At 44.3% G+C, this 19667-nt stretch overlaps 2 protein-coding genes across 4 annotated transcripts; both read left to right on the forward strand.

The window, feature by feature from the left end:
• Positions 1-211: 211 nt before the first annotated feature.
• Positions 212-5186, forward strand: LOC114867634 (von Willebrand factor A domain-containing protein 5A-like). Its single transcript, XM_029170474.3, has 16 exons — positions 212-318; positions 1140-1187; positions 1335-1537; positions 1622-1844; positions 1924-2090; positions 2162-2276; positions 2373-2548; positions 2621-2709; positions 2833-2977; positions 3487-3566; positions 3645-3759; positions 3840-3998; positions 4071-4171; positions 4432-4649; positions 4829-4873; positions 4977-5186. The coding sequence occupies exons 2-16, from the start codon at positions 1148-1150 to the stop codon at positions 5063-5065; spliced, it is 1965 nt and encodes a 654-aa protein (XP_029026307.1). The 5' UTR covers positions 212-318; positions 1140-1147; the 3' UTR covers positions 5066-5186.
• A 6723-nt stretch (positions 5187-11909) lies between these two features.
• Positions 11910-18560, forward strand: LOC114867633 (von Willebrand factor A domain-containing protein 5A-like). 3 transcript variants are annotated; one of them, XM_029170473.3, is made up of 20 exons: positions 11910-12015; positions 12753-12800; positions 12951-13153; positions 13238-13460; positions 13669-13835; positions 13907-14021; positions 14118-14293; positions 14366-14454; positions 14578-14722; positions 15199-15278; positions 15357-15471; positions 15552-15710; positions 15780-15880; positions 16139-16356; positions 16598-16636; positions 16798-16845; positions 16992-17042; positions 17209-17375; positions 17527-17650; positions 17734-18560. In XM_029170473.3, exons 2-20 carry the CDS (start codon positions 12761-12763, stop codon positions 17811-17813), a joined length of 2340 nt encoding a protein of 779 aa, XP_029026306.1. In that variant the 5' UTR covers positions 11910-12015; positions 12753-12760; the 3' UTR covers positions 17814-18560. The 3 variants fall into 3 exon arrangements, with proteins under 3 accessions (XP_029026306.1, XP_055369713.1, XP_055369712.1); XM_055513738.1 differs by lacking the exon at positions 16992-17042; XM_055513737.1 differs by lacking the exon at positions 16598-16636.
• The last annotated feature ends 1107 nt before the right edge of the window (positions 18561-19667 follow it).

The following is a 19667-nucleotide window of genomic DNA, read 5'->3' on the forward strand; positions in this document are numbered from 1 at the left end:
GTTTCTCCTCACAAATGTTCTGATCACGTATCAGCAACAAACACAAAAATCAGTCATTCAAGTAGCTTTTGGGGTTTTGTAAAACACTTTGGTATAAGTTTATATCGGCTGTGTTACAGTAACGTGGAGCTTTGAAGCATGCTGCACCTGTAGTCTATCAAATAACGTTAAACGCATCCTGTAGACTGCTCCGCCCACCCTGCGGGCGCTTCAGGATCGAGCGCACCCAGTGGGCGTGGTCGCCTGTTCGTCAGCTGCAGAAACACTTCCTACGTTTTTTATACGCACAGTGTGAAAGACGAAGAGTCATAATCAGTGGTAAGTTTGTCTCCAGTTTGTATCTAGAATAAAGATTGTTAACGATGCTGGGGAAACTGTAACGACCTCCTACGGTACGTGGTCGTTTCTATTTTAATCTGCATTTTCCCGTCAGAGTGAGAGACGTTCTAATAGCAAACGGCTGACTAGTTTATTTTTTTAGAAACAGATACAGTAAACGTGCAATGTAGAGCAGGAAGACGGGAATCACAGCAGCACATTATATAATACTTACGAAACACATGATCACAAGCCTGAGGAGAAGTCTGCTTTTACTATTCCTATAAACTTATACATCAGACAAGCTGATAGACAGCAACAGTCTGCCTCATGGAAGTCCCATAGCATAGATTGGAAATCATAGAAATCATTGATTTTTCACAATGCAAAATCATGTGACTGATTAGTTCTTTCTGAACTAGTAAATAATTACCCGTATACATAGTAGTTCCAGGTTGAGTGGGGACAGTCCTGCTGTATATCATCAGTAACACTGATGAGATACACTGAACAGATAAAGTACAAAAAGTGAAACAGGAAAGAAAGCACAGTAATATAAACCGTTGGTCTCTGACAGTGCACATTTATAAAAATTTGATATTTAAGTGTTAAATCTATGAGCGATTAACTTGTCTAGGCTTAAGGCTGTGTTTGGTGTGTTACAGCAGTTTCCAGATCAGGCCTCTCAATAAACACTAAGCTCAGAGCAACTGGGGCTGAAAAGCATGGATACATGACTCATCCCCAAAATCCAGTAATCTGTACAGTCACTCCTATTCATCAGTACCAGAGGTCATGAACTATGCTCATTCTTTGCACAGGAACAAAGATGTATCGCTGTGGTCTGTTAACTCCTGAGAAGGAACCAGGTTGGAAAACATTTCACATGTTAATTAGATCATTATATAATTGATTTAGTACTCATAGAAATGATCATATATCAGTTTTCCCTGTGAGTACAGAAACGTTCCCAGACAGTTTTTTAATCTTGTTTTGTTTCCTTTGGTTTGTGCCAGTTCCTCTGAAGAGCATCGAGGTGGAGCTGCAGGTGAGGGACCATGTGGCCACAGTGGTCTCTACTCTGAGCTACGACAACAAGGAGGACAAACCAATAGAGGCTGTGTTCGTCTTCCCTCTGCCTGGAGACGCTGCCGTCTGTCATTTCAGTGCTACCGTTGGTCAGACACAGATTGTAGCTGAGGTGAAGGAGAAGCAGCAGGTGAGCTGGACAGTAAAGGTTGGATTCCTGACAAGCCTCTAATTAACGGTGGTGGATGTCACTGATGCGTCGTCTGTTCTCCAGGCTCGTGAGGAGTATGATGACGCCCTGAGCTCCGGTCAGCAGGCCTTCCTGTTGGAGGAGAGTGACCAGAGTCCAGACATCTTTTCTCTGAGTGTGGGGAGTCTCCCTCCAGGAGAGAGCGCCTCCATCAGGCTGGAGTATGTCACTGAGCTGGCTGTGCAGGCTGATGACGGCCTGAGGTTTTGTCTGCCTGCTGTGCTCAACCCTCGTTACCAACCTCGGGGTGAGAAAACAGCCTCAGCTTAGGTCAATCTTAGTTTCTGATACTATGTGATGTCAAACACGTCTGACCTGGTTTACAGGAAGTGGGGGTCCCAGTGTTGAGGTGACATCAGTTCCAGCGTCTCAGGTTCCCTACACTCTGTCTTTCTCTGCTCGACTGTCGTCTCCTCGTCCGATCTCTAAAGTAGAGTCCAGCTCCTCCCTGGATCCTCTCCAGTTCCTCAACGCAGAGCAAACCCAGGCCACAGTAGGTCGACTGCTCATAGCTCCAATGATTGGTAAAACTCTATTTATGCTCATGAGTGTGTTAATCTGTAGGTGAAGTTGGCTGCAGGACACAAGTTTGACAGAGATGTGGAGCTGCTGGTTTATTACAAAGATGCCCACCAGCCCTCTGCTGTGGTAGAAGCAGGACAGGCCTCTGCAGAGCCTGGTCAGTGCAGCAATACAAAGGAATCTGACCTACACGTTTGTCGGTTTTATCATTAAAAAGATTCCAGATCCCATATTAGCATGTCTCATGTTTCAGGCTCTCTGATGGGGGATCCAGTAGTGATGGTGAGCCTGTACCCCGACTTCCCTCAGACTGTGATGTCTTCGGTCACTTCGTGTGGAGAGTTTGTGTTTGTGCTGGATCGATCTGGGAGCATGGATTGTGCCGTCAATAACACCAACCCGGAGCAGACTCGTATTGCAAATGCCAGAGTACGCAAGTGTTCACAGCAACACACACTGTAGTAGTAGCCTGTCCTAACTATTCTACCCTCAACCCTCCAGGACACGCTGCTGCTGCTGCTGAAGAGTTTACCAATGGGCTGCTATTTCAACATCTACGGCTTTGGCTCCACCTTTGAACACATCTTCCCGTGAGTCACTTACACGATAAAGCAATGGCTTTGATATCACAGTGCACAGGTCGGACCCGTAGGTAGTCTTGGGTGGTTGGTTAACGCTCCTGACTCTTCCAACCTGTGTATTTCTGGCTGCAGTGAGAGTGTGGAGTACAGTGAGAAGACCATGGAGGAGGCTCTGAAGAAAGTTGAAGGGATGAAGGCTGATCTGGGTGGAACCGAGATCCTTCAGCCTCTCAAACACATTTACAACCAGCCCTGTGTTCCCAACCAGCCCAGACAGGTAGTGGCTGCTGGCACACATACAAACACAAACCTGGTTGAACAAACACCTAGTGCCAGTAAACAGGTCCTCACTGATATTAAAGTGATCAAATCTAGACTGTTGTATGTTCTTAGTGCCACTTGTACCTGAGATGGTTTAGTTACCATGGACTTGTGTCATGGCCGTAAGGATTGAATATTCACTACAGCTCCAGTTCTCACCATCACTGTATGCAGGTGGACAGCAGACAGCCCAGTGGTTACTGGTTGAGTAAAGATGCGTGGACACACGCAAAACCTTGTCTGCCATAGTTCTCTGGAAAAGGGTGTGTTGCTGCAGTGCAGTTGGAGGTTTGACATTATCGACATACCATAAACCAACTGGTTCACTGAAATCCTCCTAGATTATGTTCACTGTAAAGCAAAGCCCCTTAAATAAAGGGATGTGTCTGTAGCAGTTGACCATCATCAGTCAACGTTACCATGAGAACTTTGTGCTCAGTGTATTGTGTGTGATCTGTCCTCCAGCTGTTCGTCTTCACCGACGGGGAGGTGTGGAACAACAAGGAAATTCTACATCTGGTGAAGGAGAATGCAAGTTCTCACAGGTGGAACCGAAAAAAATATATAACACATGGCTTCAGATTCTGAGTGTCTTTGCTTAAAACCAAACCTCTGTCCTACAGATGTTTCTCCTTTGGGATCGGGGAAGGGGCCAGCTCTGCTCTCATCAACGGAATGGCCAAGGAAGGAGGAGGTCACGCCCAGTTCATCACTGGGGCTGACAGGATGCAAACCAAGGTAAGACACACCTGCCATATGAATGAAAAATGAAAACCATTTACATATTGTGTACAGCTCCACACGTTTTTGCCCACCAGGTGTTGCAGTCGCTGCGATTTGCTCTGCAACCAGCTGTGGTGGACATCTCAGTCACATGGGATCTGCCAAAAGGCGTGTCTGCCACTGTCCTCTCCCCACCAATCACAGCCATTTTCCATGGTCAGAGGTCACTGGTTTATGCCCAGCTCACTGGACAGGTAGGTCCAGAACCAGTTTGTGATGTGAGGCTAATGTCGTGATTGAATTCAAACGCTGTATTGTCCTCTCAGAGCTCAGAAGCAGCAGAGGGGTGTGTGACGGTGAAGTACAGCCTGGCAGGTCATCCCTCGCAGAGCCGAGTCAAGTTCAGCCTTAAAGCAGTGGACACTGGGTAAAACCATCTAAACAATGAATGAATCATTCTGCTGAAGTGGGTGTGTTTGTGCTGAAGCCTTGGTTGCTTCAGCCCTGTCAGACAGGAGTTCACTGCATAGAACCTAAAGGCCTCTGGAGCCGGAATCAAGAACCAGAATCAACTGTATCTGCCTATCTAAGTTTTTAGTGCTACTTTGCAAATGTTACAATTGTTTTATACTGTAACTAAAATAAATCCCTGTAGGTTCAGACACAACAACGCCTTCTCCTCTGTAGATTAACCGTCCACAGGTTGGGCGCTCGCTCCCTGATCCGCTCTCTGGAGATGCAGGAGGAAGAAAATGGAGAAAAGCCCGAGGAAGTGAAAAAGAGAGTGGTGGAGCTCAGCGTCCAGTCCGGAGTGAGCAGCGCCTACACGGCCTTCGTCGCTGTCAACAAAGGCAACAACGAGACAATTCAAGGACCTCTGGTGCGCAGAAATGTTAAAACCCCCGGTGAGTGAATTTCACTCCCAGCCTAATGTAATGAATCTGGACTCTATTTGTTTACTTGTCAGTAAATAAATTATAATTATAATAATAACAGTAAATAACTGTCACTGTTAGAAGGTTTTGAATGTTATTTGAAATTTATAGCTTTGCACCTTGTTTAATAGCTCACTATTTTATCTTAGGGATGATGATGATGACCTGTTCAATGCCAATGCCTATGATGATGTGTAAGTAATGCTGGTCTGTTCCTAGATCCACTCAACTTTTTGATGTCACAGTAGCTTTGATTATTGCAGATCTTTTTGAGAAATCTTCTCCTCATGTTGGCAGGTAAATACACCTCGAGTAGGCGCGCTCCTGTCAGAGGGAAACCACTATCACTAGTCACCCCAGTGACGGGTCAGGATACCTTTTTTTGAGGGCTTCCCAGAGACCTGCAAACTTCAGCCATCATCCTTTTAACGGCTTCTATTGTTCCGTAAATGGGGCAGTTCCCCCCACGGCGAGGGGGAGTTCACGCTGAGCCACTTCAACAAAACCTGTGTTTTCTGTCACAGGCTGTGCTGTGGTCATCCAAACTGCCTCTCATGGAGACATGAATTTGCACAGTAACAACATTTCTTACTGTACTATACAATCTTGCTGTTCAGAAAGGAGCAGTTGTATCAGAAAGGAGCAGTTGCCTGGTAGCGTAGTTGGTAACGGTTCGGCCTCGGAAGGCAAGTGTCTGCAGTTCGATCCCTCCCTCGGTATCAGGTGTGACTATGAGCGAGTCACTTTACACAAGCTCCCCGAGCGCCGTTCAGTCAGGCAGCTCACTGCTCCCCCAAGGGGGATGGGTCAAATGCAGAGAATGAATTTCCCCACTGTGGGACTATTAAGGGTTAATTTCTTCTTCTTCTTCTTTCAGTTGCCTGCTTCGGCCAGAGGCGGTGCAACGAGGAAGGTAAAATGTGCATTTTTCCTACAACTTACCTTTTATTGTCATTTGCAAAGATGTGAAGATGTGATTTTACCAATACATCCCCCAAAAGAAAATAAAAATCACCTTTCATTTTTATTTAAAAACATATAAAAAAATGTTGTTTTTGCATTTTGAGTTACCACACTTGAGAGAAGCAGCATCCCCCGCTCTGCGCCGAGCACATTCATTTACATGCATTGAATACAAGCAAGCATTCAGCAACCTCCTTTCTGTCTCTTGGTGCTATGGTGGGCTTGAACCTGGTTAGCCTGGTAGCTCAGTTGGTAGCCACTTGAGTATTGACTTTATCTTTAAATTTATTGTATGTTTCACTGTCGAAAAACATGACATAAAGGCAAAAAAGAAGTCCCTGGTTTATCAGATTGACAAGCAGCACAATATCAATTGTCGTGTTTTTCCCACACCTGGCCAAGGAGGGGGATTGAACTACAAACCTTTCTGAGACCGTCAGTCCACCAACTAAGTTGAATTTAACAGATAAAGTCAGTACTCAAGTGTGGCCCATTCCCCCACATACTGTAGCCACTTCTAGAAAAGTGGCTATGTGTTCCACATGTGTTCCGGCCGCGTCTCATTCATGTAAATGAATGTGCTCGAGCGGGGGAAGCTGCTTCTCTCAAGCGATGGAATGGGCCACATTGGAGTTCTGACTCTGTCTGTAAAAATCATTGTATGTTTTACTGTGGAAAAAAACAGACATAAAAGTAAAAAACATCCCAGGTCTGTCAAAAGGCAGCACAGAATCTTGTGTGTTTCTGTGTCTGTGCGACAAAATGGAGGACATGCCTGCTTGTATTCAATGCATGTAAATGACTGTGCTCGGCCGGAAAGCGGGGGAAGCTACACCTTGGCCAGGTGTGGGAAAAACACAACAATTGATATTGTGCTGCTTGTCAATCTGATAAACCAGGGACTTCTTTTTTGCTTTTTAGGCTAACCAGGTTCAAGCCCACCATAGGGCGCGCTTGCTTGCATTCAATGCGTGTAAATGAATGTGCTCGGCGCAGAGCGGGGGAGGCTGCTTCTCTCAAGCTTCAGGACACACTTGGTGCTATGGGCCCTTCTGGTAACTCCCTTCTGCATGTGCCACATAATAAGACCCGTGTTTCACTTGTATCCATAAAAATGCAAAAACAACATTATTTATGTTTGTAAATAAAAATGAAAGGTGATTTTTATTTTCTTTTGGGGGATTTATTGGTAAAATCACATCTTCACATCCTTGCGAATGACAATAAAAGGTAAGTTGTAGTTAAAATGCACATTTAGGAAACATGCAAATGAAATAAACAATGTTTTAGGAGCTACAGGCCTGACAATGCCACGGCACCTCCCTCGTACAAAAAAAACTTACATTTTATTGTAATTTACAAAGATGTGTGCACAATATTTTTTTATTTGCATTTTATCAATAAATCTCCCAAAAGAAAAAAAAAACTTGTGTGTTGATGAGAGGCAGTTTGGATGACCACAGCACAGCCTGTGACAGAAAACACAAGTTTTGTTGAAGTGGCTTAGTGTGAACACCCCCTCGCCGTGGGGGGAACTGCCCCATTTATGGAACAATAGAAGCCGTTCATGGCTCATTTAGGATGTTAGCTAAAGTGATTCGGGTCTCTGGACCCATCCTTGGATAGTCCTTAGCGGGAAAAAAAATGCTGGGACTCCTAGTGCTAATGGGTCAGAGCTACAGTTTTGATGGTCACCGTCAAACCTGTAGCTCTGACCTGAGTCAAGCACTTGAAATATTTACCCCAAAGCTGGCAGGAAGGATGGTTTTACACAAATGTGGGAGTGTCCAGTCAAAATACTGGCACTGAGCAGGACAACATCTGATTAATAGCATTTAATATATTTATATTAGAATACACTTCACAAGACTTTAGAGGTGATTGCGTACAGTATTTGATTATTGCCATTAATAATTATGATGCTGTTTTTAAATGCACTAGACTGTTTTTTTGTACAGTGCCTCATCCAACTTCTAATATAACCTTTATTTCTGGGTCTCTTTGCATACATTATGTGTGGCCCAAAGAGCATACAATTATTTTTATTCAGGCTGTTTAGTGGCTCCATGATGTTTAAACATGACTCTACCCTCTAAACACAGTGGACCTTAGTACTGTGCTGCTGGCGTGTCTTCATTCTGAAATGACGTAGACCAGACATAAACAACAGTAGCTGAGACATTATAGCCAGAAAATGCCTGATGTTAATGAGAAGTCAACAAAATACAATGACACATAATCAAAACGGTGACTGTCATCAAATTTAAGAAAATATGTGATGGGTTTCATAAAGTTGGATACTTGAGAGTCTACAGCATTGATGCAAAACGCAGGCGCAAGCCTTGCTGCAGCATCCTTCCATCGATCTGTCTTGCGGTGTTGTCATTTCTGTATTTTTCCTTACTTTTTTACCTGATTTTCTTTACTAGTCTTGGTTTTTAAGGTGTGCTCTCTCTGATCATGTTCTTTTTGTCCTCTCCCATTCAAAGAAAGACCACAAATGCCAAGGTGGTTGCACAGCAAAGACTGTAAATATTATCCAACGTCGCCTCCATATATGACCTTCTTGAACTCATAGCCCTTTACCTACTAGAATACATCAAGAAATGTGTCGCCAAGGTACTGGATGGGATGACCCACTACCAGAGCACCTTAAAACTCGATGGGACTGTTGGAAAGGTGATCTTGCAAGTCTCATACACATACACAATACAAATAGCTCCCTGCTATGTCCCTGCCAACTTTGGAAGGGTGGTAAAACGAGAATTACATCACTTCTTAGATGCTACTGTAGCATCTAAGCAACCGGATATGGGCAGTGCTCCTACCTAAGGCTTAACAATAAGCATGGAAATGTTCACTGTGTTTTTGTTATGGGGAAATCATGTGTTGGTCCCACAAAGGTCACCACCATGGCACGACTAGAGCTAACGGCAGCAGTGGTCTCAGTCACAGTAAGTGATATGTTCAGAGAGAAACTACTGTAGCCTACACCGATGTGGAAGAGTTGTTTTGGACAGACTCTAAAGTTGTTTTAGGCTACATAAACAATTAAGACAAACTTTCCACACCTTTGTTGAAACAGACTGCAACGGATATGCCATAGTTCAACGCCGCAACAATGGTTTTATGTCTCAACAGAAGACAACCCCGCTGACAATGCATCTAGAGGAAAAACGGTCAATGGACTGCTGTCATCCAATTGATTTACAGGCCCACAATTCCTTTGGAATAGTGAACTTCAGCCCATAACGACTGACACAGTGGAGCTATCTATTGGAGACCAGAGGTGACCCAAACTAAGGCTACCGAACATTTGAGTCTCAAAGACAGGCTTGCAAGGTTTTCGTCGTGGTCCAAAGCCATCAGTGCTGTTGCCTGCCTTAAACAAAGAGTTTCAAAGGATTAATCAGATGGACATTCAACAGTGTTTGAATGCAGAGCTTGTCATTATTTAAGACCTACAGAAACAGGCGTATTCGGAAGAGATAAAATACTGAGCGAAGGAAAGCAGTTGCCAAGCACCAACAAGTTGTGTCAGGTCGTTGCCTTTTTGACAGTGATGGTGTACTCAAGGTGGGAGGGAGATGAAGTCGTTTAACGCTTCCGAACTCATTAAAGCACCCAACAGTCATTCCTAAGGGACATCACATTGCAAAACTGATAATTATGCTCATTATCATGAGAAAGTTGATCATCAGGGAAAAGGCTTCACCATCAACAAAATAAGATCAAATGGTTATTGGATCCAAAGCATGAGCAGAGCTGTCATGTCATGCATCCATCAGTGTGTGGTGTGCTGACGACTAAGAAGGCCTGAAGGACAGAGGATGCTTAATCTCCATATGGAATAGATAGAGCCCTCTGCACCATTCACATACTGTGGCATGGACTGTTTTCGCCTTAAGAGGCTCAGTGAGACAAATAAGGTGTGACCAAGGAACGAACTTTATTAAAGCCAAAAAAAAACTCAACACAGCTCTAGAGGAACTTGATGCAAAAAGACTAAAAACCTTTCTAGTCTCAAAGCAATGTGACTTTGTTTTAAATGCACCCCATGCAAGTCACGCTGGTGGAGTGTGGGAATGACAGATTAAGACCAGAAGAAATGTCCTCGGTCTCACTCTCTCACTCCCTTCTTATAGATTCAGTGATTCTTCCCCACGAACGTTACTGTATGAAGCAATATCGATAGTAAACAGTCGCCCTTTGACTGTGGATAACTTAAATGATCCAAACAGCCCGGAACCGCTCACTCCTAATCATCTTATCACCATGAGGTCTACTCCAGCACTACCTCCACCAGGCATGTTCATCAAGGAATATCTCTATGGATGCAAAAGATGACGACAGGTGCATTATCTCACAGAGCAATTTTGGAGCCGCTGGAGAAAGAAATATCTCCACAGCATTGCTTTCAGACAGAGGTGGCCTAAAAGAAACATTGAGGTTGGTGACATAGTTATGGAAACAGATGAAACCTCACCAAGAAATGAGTGGCGGCTCGAGACTGTAACAGATAAGAATGGACAAGTAAGAAGAGTTAAGATTGTTCTAGGGAACAGAAATCTGAACAAAGAAGGTGTTCCGACAAGCAAAATGTCTGTGGTTGAACGTCCAGTTCATAAGTTAGTTTTGTTATTAGAGTCTGAACTGAATAAGGTAAAGTAAATAGTGAAATGCAGTGTAGGTTATGACACTTTATGTTCAGCTGAAGTTAATTTGTATTCTGAAATCATTTGTGTTTTAATATTTGTACATTGAAGTTAGTTGTTGCAGGGTCAGTGAATGTGCCACTAAGGTAATTGTTTTCAACTGTCCTTGAACACACCACAAGATCGAGGTACGCTCGAAAGCGAAAAAGGTGGACACGGCGGTGAACGAAAAATGGTACCCGGGGAGAGCCGTTACGGAAAGAAGAGGCAAATCACAGTAACACCCTAACGAGGGAGGAATAAAACGAAGCACGTTCGACACGGACTTCAACTTGCATCGTCTTGATGACAAGTCACTTAAACACTTCCATTCCAAACATAATCCATTTTACATGCATTTTGCATATATTAACTGGCACCGCCCCATAGCGACGTGCGCTGCAGAAAATAGACGGCGCCCACCAGCGCTACCAGCTAACTGCATGAGTGGTTACTGTATAGTTTGGCTATTACACACAACATATTACATGCACGACACTCGTCACCAACGCTAAACAAGCTCTACGTGACATTGACTGACACATACTTCACATATACGCAACACTGTCTGGGTTTCATACCTGAAGAGGGAGGAATAAAATGAAGCACGTTCGACACACTTCGTCTTTATGACAAGTGAAGTTCCCGCGGCAACCGCTCCCTCTGGTCCTCTGGCTGACCCCAGACACAACCAGTGGATCATCGATCGCTCAAACAGGTTATTTACAACCACGATAATGGACATCAACCATGCACTCTACCCATTTGTACATGTTTATCCCACTCTCCATGTATTGTGTTGGTTTCCTCCTATTACATTACGGCGACGTTTTTTTTTTTGTTTTGTATAGCTCCGGTCAAAGTGGCAACGAGGTGAAGCTTATTATTTAAATTATAAATTCAAAAGATTTTGTGTCTGCTAAACTAGCTTAATGGTTGTCAATAATTGTCGTGCTCGTTTATTGTATTGTGTTTTTACCTAGCTCTTGCGGCAGGTTTGAGGTTACCTCCACAATAAAGGCTTCAGACCACCAGTAAAGCTTCATTTTTTTGACCGGACGCTACAGGGACAATCAGATGACGTCTGGGAGGCAGTCTACACACTGTGGAACTGCGTGACTACTACAGTACAGGTGATGACACAATGGCGGACAGATTTCAAGCACTTCTCATGGACTGGACTAATCCCCGTGACATTCACAAATGCTTCAAACTTTTTAAGCAGACCCCGCATGGGAATAAAATGTATGGAAGGAAGGTTATTGTTTGTTGTAAGTGATGACAGTCAAAGCAGAAAAATAGTGAGAAAATGCCACTAGGTGGTAGTAAGTGTTATATGGCTGTTCTGTGCATGTCATGTATCCTCCTGCAGAGCTGCTAATTCTATATAACTACTCCTGCCTCATCTTTTTATACCACACCTCAACATCCCGTGTGTCTACTGATCACTTTCAAACAGACCAAACTGCAAAGATTATGTCCGATTTACATGGTATCAAATAGCAACAGTAAGATACTGTAAACGCATCCTGTAGACTGCTCCGCCCACCCTGCGGGTGCTTCAGGATCGAGCGCACCCAGTGGGCGTGGTCGCCTGTCCGTCAGCTGCAGAAACACTTCCTACGTTTCTTCGGCGCAGTGGGGAGCGAACAGTAAATGACTAAGAGTCATAATCAGTGGTAAGTTTGTCTCCAGTTTGTATCTAGAGTAAAGATTATTAACGATGCTGTGGAAACTGTAACGACCTCCTACGGTACGTGGCCGTTTCTATTTTAATCTGCATTTTCCCGTCAGAGTGAGAGACGTCCTAATAGCAAACGGCTGACTTGTTTATTTTTTTAGAAACAGTTAAACGTGCAATGTAGAGCATGAAGACGGGAATCACAGCAGCACATTATATAATACTTACGAAACACATGATCACAAGCCTTTACTATTCCTATAAACTTGTACGTCAGACAAGCTGATTGACAGCAACAGTCTGCCTCATGGAAGTCCCATAGCATAGATTAAAGCCTTGTCTGAAACCAAACCATTGATTTTTCACGATGCAAAATCACGTGACTGATTCTTTCTGAACTAGTAAGTGACACTGATAGCTCAGATAAAGTACAAAAAGTGAAACAGGAAAGAAAGCACAGTAATATAAACTTAAACTGTTGGTCTCTGACAGTGCACATTTATAGATCTTTGATATTTAAGTGTTAAATTTATGAGTGATTAACTTGTCTAGGCTTAAGGCTGGTTTGGTGTGTTACAGCTGTTTCCAGATCAGGCCTCTCAATAAACACTAAGCTCAGAGCAACTGGGGCTGAAAAGCATGGATACATGACTCATCCCCAAAATCCAGTAATCGGTACAGTCACTCCTATTCATCAGTACCAGAGGTCATGAACTATGCTCATTCTTTGCACAGGAACAAAGATGTATCGCTGTGGTCTGTTAACTCCTGAGAAGGAACCAGGTTGGAAAATCAACATTTCACATGTTAATTAGATCATTATATAATTGATTTATTACTCATAGAAATGATCATATATCAGTTTTCCCTGTGAGTACAGAAATGTTCCAGACAGTTTTTTAATCATGTTTTGTTTCCTTTGGTTTGTGCCAGTTCCTCTGAAGAGCATCGAGGTGGAGCTGCAGGTGAGGGACCATGTGGCCACAGTGGTCTCTACTCTGAGCTACGACAACAAGGAGGACAAACCAATAGAGGCTGTGTTCGTCTTCCCTCTGCCTGGAGACGCTGCCGTCTGTCATTTCAGTGCTACCGTTGGTCAGACACAGATTGTAGCTGAGGTGAAGGAGAAGCAGCAGGTGAGCTGGACAGTAAAGGTTGGATTCCTGACAAGCCTCTAATTAACGGTGGTGGATGTCACTGATGCGTCGTCTGTTCTCCAGGCTCGTGAGGAGTATGATGACGCCCTGAGCTCCGGTCAGCAGGCCTTCCTGTTGGAGGAGAGTGACCAGAGTCCAGACATCTTTTCTCTGAGTGTGGGGAGTCTCCCTCCAGGAGAGAGCGCCTCCATCAGGCTGGAGTATGTCACTGAGCTGGCTGTGCAGGCTGATGACGGCCTGAGGTTTTGTCTGCCTGCTGTGCTCAACCCTCGTTACCAACCTCGGGGTGAGAAAACAGCCTCAGCTTAATTCAAAGCTGTCGTTGAAAATCCTTTCAGTGTGACACACCTACTGTACCTGATATCCAGCCAGTAGCTCAAGTAGCCAGACAGGACTGGTTGACCTTTATAAAGTGTGTAGAGGCTCTTTTCTTCTCTGCATTGATAGTTTTATTATTATACTAGCATTTCAAACACGTCTGACCTGGTTTACAGGAAGTGAGGGTCCCAGTGTTGAGGTGACATCAGTTCCAGCGTCTCAGGTTCCCTACACTCTGTCTTTCTCTGCTCGACTGTCGTCTCCTCGTCCGATCTCTAAAGTAGAGTCCAGCTCCTCCCTGGATCCTCTCCAGTTCCTCAACGCAGAGCAAACCCAGGCCACAGTAGGTCGACTGCTCATAGCTCCAATAATTGGTAAAACTCTATTCATGCTAATGAGTGTGTTAATCTGTAGGTGAAGTTGGCTGCAGGACACAAGTTTGACAGAGATGTGGAGCTGCTGGTTTATTACAAAGATGCCCACCAGCCCTCTGCTGTGGTAGAAGCAGGACAGGCCTCTGCAGAGCCTGGTCAGTGCAGCAATACAAAGGAATCTGACCTACACGTTTGTAGGTTTTATCATTAAAAAGATTCCTGATCCCATATTAGCATGTCTCATGTTTCAGGCTCTCTGATGGGGGATCCAGTAGTGATGGTGAGCCTGTACCCCGACTTCCCTCAGACTGTGATGTCTTCAGTCGCTTCGTGTGGAGAGTTTGTGTTTGTGCTGGATCGATCTGGGAGCATGGATTGTGCCGTCAATAACACCAACCCGGAGCAGACTCGTATTGCAAATGCCAGAGTACGCAAGTGTTCACAGCAACACACACTGTGGTAGTAGCCTGTCCTAACTATTTTACCCTCAACCCTCCAGGACACGCTGCTGCTGCTGCTGAAGAGTTTACCAATGGGCTGCTATTTCAACATCTACGGCTTTGGCTCCACCTTTGAACACATCTTCCCGTGAGTCACTTACACGATAAAGCAATGGCTTTGATATCACAGTGCACAGGTCGGACCCGTAGGTAGTCTTGGGTGGTTGGTTAACGCTCCTGACTCTTCCAACCTGTGTATTTCTGGCTGCAGTGAGAGTGTGGAGTACAGTGAGAAGACCATGGAGGAGGCTCTGAAGAAAGTTGAAGGGATGCAGGCTGATCTGGGCGGAACCGAGATCCTTCAGCCTCTCAAACACATTTACAACCAGCCCTGTGTTCCCAACCAGCCCAGACAGGTAGTGGCTGCTGGCACACATACAAACACGAACCTGGTTGAACAAACACCTAGTGCCAGTAAACAGGTCCTCACTGATATTAGAGCGATCAAATCTAGACTGTTGTATGTTCTTAGTGCCACTTGTACCTGAGATGGTGTAGTTACCATGGACTTGTGTCATGGCCGTAAGGATTGAATATTCACTACAGCTCCAGTTCTCACCATCCCTGTATGCAGATGGACAGCAGACAGCCCAGTGGTTACTGGTTGAGTAAAGATGCGTGGACACACGCAAAACCTTGTCTGCCATAGTTCTCTGGAAAAGGGTGTGTTGCTGCAGTGCAGTTGGAGGTTGACGTTATCGACATATCGATTATCATCACTGTAAAGCAAAGCCACCTTAAACAAATGGGTGTGTCTGTAGCAGTTGACCATCATCAATCATCGTTGCCATGACGACTCCTTGCTGTGTATTGTGTGTGATCTGTCCTCCAGCTGTTCGTCTTCACCGACGGGGAGGTGTGGAACAACAAGGAAATTCTACATCTGGTGAAGGAGAATGCAAGTTCTCACAGGTGGAACCGAAAAAAATATATAACACATGGCTTCAGATTCTGAGTGTCTTTGCTTAAAACCAAACCTCTGTCCTACAGATGTTTCTCCTTTGGGATCGGGGAAGGGGCCAGCTCTGCTCTCATCAACGGACTGGCCAAGGAAGGAGGAGGTCACGCCCAGTTCATCACTGGGGCCGACAGGATGCAAACCAAGGTAAGACACACCTGCCATATGAATGAAAAATGAAAACCATTTACATATTGTGTACAGCTCCACACGTTTTTGCTCACCAGGTGTTGCAGTCGCTGCGATTTGCTCTGCAACCAGCTGTGGTGGACATCTCAGTCACATGGGATCTGCCAAAAGGCGTGTCTGCCACTGTCCTCTCCCCACCAATCACAGCCATTTTCCATGGTCAGAGGTCACTGGTTTATGCCCAGCTCACTGGACAGGTATGTCCAGAACCAGTTTGTGATGTGAGGCTAATGTCGTTGAATTCAAGCACTGTATTGTCCTCTCAGAGCTCAGAAGCAGCAGAGGGGTGTGTGACGGTGAAGTACAGCCTGGCAGGTCATCCCTCGCAGAGCCGAGTCAAGTTCAGCCTTAAAGCAGTGGACACTGGGTAAAACCATCTGAACAATGAATGAATCATTCTGCTGAAGTGGGTGTGTTTGTGCTGAAGCCTTGGTTGCTTCAGGCCTGTCAGACAGGAGCTCACTGTATAGAACCTAAAGGCCTCTGGAGCCGGAATCAACGATCTGAATCAACTGTATCTGCCTCAGTTTTAGTGCTACTTTGCAGATGTTACAATTTTTGCATTGTTATATAACTAAAATAAATCCCTGTAGGTTCAGACACAACAACGCCTTCTCCTCTGTAGATTAACCGTCCACAGGTTGGGCGCTCGCTCCTTGATCCGCTCTCTGAAGATGCAGAAGAGAGGAGGTGGAGAAACGCCCGAGGAAGTGAAAAAGAGAGTGGTGGAGCTCAGCGTCCAGTCCGGAGTGAGCAGCGCCTACACGGCCTTCGTCGCTGTCAACAAAGGCAACAATGAGACAATTCAAGGACCTCTGGTGCGCAGAAATGTTGAAACCCCCGGTGAGTGAATTTCATTTCCCTCTAATGTAATGAACCTGGACTTTGTATTTGTTTACTTCTCTGTAAATAAAATATAATTGCAACAGTAATTAACTGTCACTGTTTTTGAGGGTTTGAATGTTTTTTGAAAGTTATAATTCAATTTTTTTTGTGCCCCAGCAAAATATCCTCCATTATGATCACATTACATAATTTCTGAATCAACCCTTATAATGTTTAATATCTTACTATTTTATCTTAGGGATGATGATGGCCTATTCAATGCCAAAACTTAAAAAATGTAAGTAACGTTCACCCTTTGCTCACTTGCTGTTCTGTTTCTAGATCCCTTCAGGTCATGATGTCACAGTAGCTTTGACCTCTGCACATCTCTTTTTGTGACATCTGTGCTTTTATACTGTAATACTCACTTGTCATGTTGTCATGTTTATTTCTTGTCAGGTAGGCGAGCTGGTGGTGGGAGCCCTCGTAACAGAGCGGTACTAATAGGTCAGAGGCACGGTTTTGATGGTTGCCAATCCATCACAGGCCAAAATACACAGACAACCACTCACAGTCACACCTTACGGATAATTTAGACTCTCCAGTCAAACTAATTGCATGTTTTTCTAACCATGTGTTTCTTTTTTTGAAAGATATGTGTGGCCGCACACCACTTAGCAGGTATCAATGTGGTATAGAGACAGGTGTGTGAACCATTTTAATATTTTAAGAGTCTGTTACACTGGGTCCCTTTTTATAGTTTGATTTATTGCAAGCGTTAACATGTACAATAAAATTATTAAAACCAGGCCAACACACTGAAGCTCAGCATCTTTTAATTTGCTATATGAATTCCATCACATTCTTTAGAATGTTATGAAGCTGCTGAACCTCCCCAGCCCAAGCAGCCTTGCAAAGACCCTTTTCTGCAGCTGGTCTCCCTCCAGAAGGCGTCTGGCTGCTGGCTGCTGGATTCAGCTCTGGCTGCTGCGCTGGGAAAGACCAGCGAGGAGGTGGAGAAGCCAAAGCCTGCACCGGTGGGTCAATAGAAATAACAGGGATTTGTGTGTATGTTGTGATGTTTTAGCTAGTGAACAATACATACATTTCTAAAATCCAGCCTCTTTTGCCAACTTTGTACCTGTTCCTCTGCCTTTAACCTTTCTTGTGTTTGGACTGGTGAATTAGGTCAGCCAGGACGTGTGGGCCACCGTTCTGGCTCTGATCTGGCTTCACGGCTTTAAGATGGATATTAAGGAAGAGTGGGAGCTGCTGGCCATGAAATCTGTGTCCTGGCTCCGTGCTCAAAATGGTATTAACCATATTATTAAGTGTTGATTCATGATTAACAGTATGTGCTGTTTGGATGAAGGCTTGTCTTGTTTTTTTTTACAGCACCATGTGTAAAGGAGTGTTTGGAAGCTGCAAACAAGCTGCTGGGCTGCAGCGTGCAGGAAGCTTCACTGGGGCTCTGAAGGAGAATTCACTGGTGCACAGGCTCAGATTTACTCCATCCATAAACATGCTACTTTTTGCCTTCTTGCTACCTCTGTCATAGTTTGTGCCTTAATAAACAGTATATGTGCTGTGGTTCACTGGTTGAGGATTAGCCATTTTACAAAATGCTTTGCTTCTTTGATGTTGCTCTGTTTAAATCGATGCTCTTGAGAGAGGAAAAGAATAAAAAGTGAAAATGGGAAAAAAATATTTTAATACGTTTGTGCAGACGTACTGTACATATTTATACCAAAGTATTACCATGGTATCTGTCATAGCTACGTATTGCTTGCTTTTTCTACATTAGTACAATCATTACAAAATGTCATTTTATCATGTATTTATGCTAAACAGAAGTTACTTATCGTAGTACATCACATGCACTACACAGGTTTTCCCCTAGAGGGCACTTATGTATTTAGCAAATGGTTAGTTAGACTCAGGTCAAGTACTTGAGGCTTCACCCCTCAAGTGCTTGACCTGAGTTTGTCTAACTAACTAACTAACTAACTAACTAACTAACTAACTAACTAACTAACTAACTAACTAACTAACTAACTACTATGGCAGAAATGATCTGTGACTGCAGATGTCATCACTGTCTTTACGTGTATGTTCCTCTTTAGCACATAATTCAATCAATACTTGCATAACAACGAAAATAAGGATTAATAAAATGGTGCCCTACTTCACTGTAAAGAATGAATAAATGGTTTGAAGTTTAATGATTGTTTTTGTTTTTCTAAAAAAACGTTTCAGATGAGACACAGTATTTTTGTCATAATATGTGCAATGTGTAACAAATAGTTGATCTAGGTGGTAGTAAGTGTTATAAGGCTCGTCTTTTTTCTGTTCTGTGCGTGTCATGTGTCCTCCTACTCCTGCCTCATCTTTTCATACCACACCTCCGACATGATGTCAGAAGTGGGATGTTAATCTACTGAGCGACATGCAAGTCTGCATCATATAAAAGCATCTCGTCGACCAAGGAAAGCCACATGCTAATACATTAGCATTAAGGACGGGTCTAATTCCTGGATGTGTTGCGCCTTCAAACGGCGAATACATACGTCAGGGACGATCAGAGGACGTCTTGGAGGCAGTCTACATACTGTGGAACTGTGTAAGTACTACAGTACAGGTGAACTACAACTCACTACCTAGTTCATCATACGGACATTGATGACACGGTCAGATTTCAAGCACCTCTCATGGACTGGACTAATCCCTGTGACATTCACAAACGCTTCAAACTTTTTAAGCAGAAATGAACGGCCACTTTCTGAAACAGCAGAAGATTAAAAGGTTAGTTAAACCATCATAGCAGACTGTGGTACACAGTATATCAGTGCATCATGGAAGAAGGCAAAAGAGGAGAACAAATGCCCCTACACAGCACTACGGATGTACAGTATAACACCACTTGACATCAACTTACCATATGAGTTACTCTATGGGAGGAAGCCACGCTCCATACTGCCAACTAGCAAACACAGATACTGATCAACACCTGGAGGCAAACAGAGTATGGAGTGTGTGGAGTTTGCGTGTTCTCCCTGCGTTTGCGTGGGTTCTCTCCAGGTTCTCCGGCTTCCTCCGGTGCTTTAGGTGGATTGGTCACTCTGAATTGCCCGTAGGTGTGAGTGTGTTAATGGTTGCCTGTCCGTGTGTTGCCCTGCGATGGACTGGCGTCTTGTCCAGGGTGTACCCTGCCTCTCGCCCAAAGACAGCTGGAATAGGCTCCAGCACCACCCACGACCCCGCATGGGAATAAAATGTATGGATGGAAGGTTATTGTTTGTGGTAAGTGATGACAGTCAAAGCAGAACAGT

The sequence above is a fragment of the Betta splendens genome, chromosome 13 (genome assembly GCF_900634795.4).
Source record: "Betta splendens chromosome 13, fBetSpl5.4, whole genome shotgun sequence".
Lineage (NCBI taxonomy): Eukaryota > Metazoa > Chordata > Actinopteri > Anabantiformes > Osphronemidae > Betta > Betta splendens.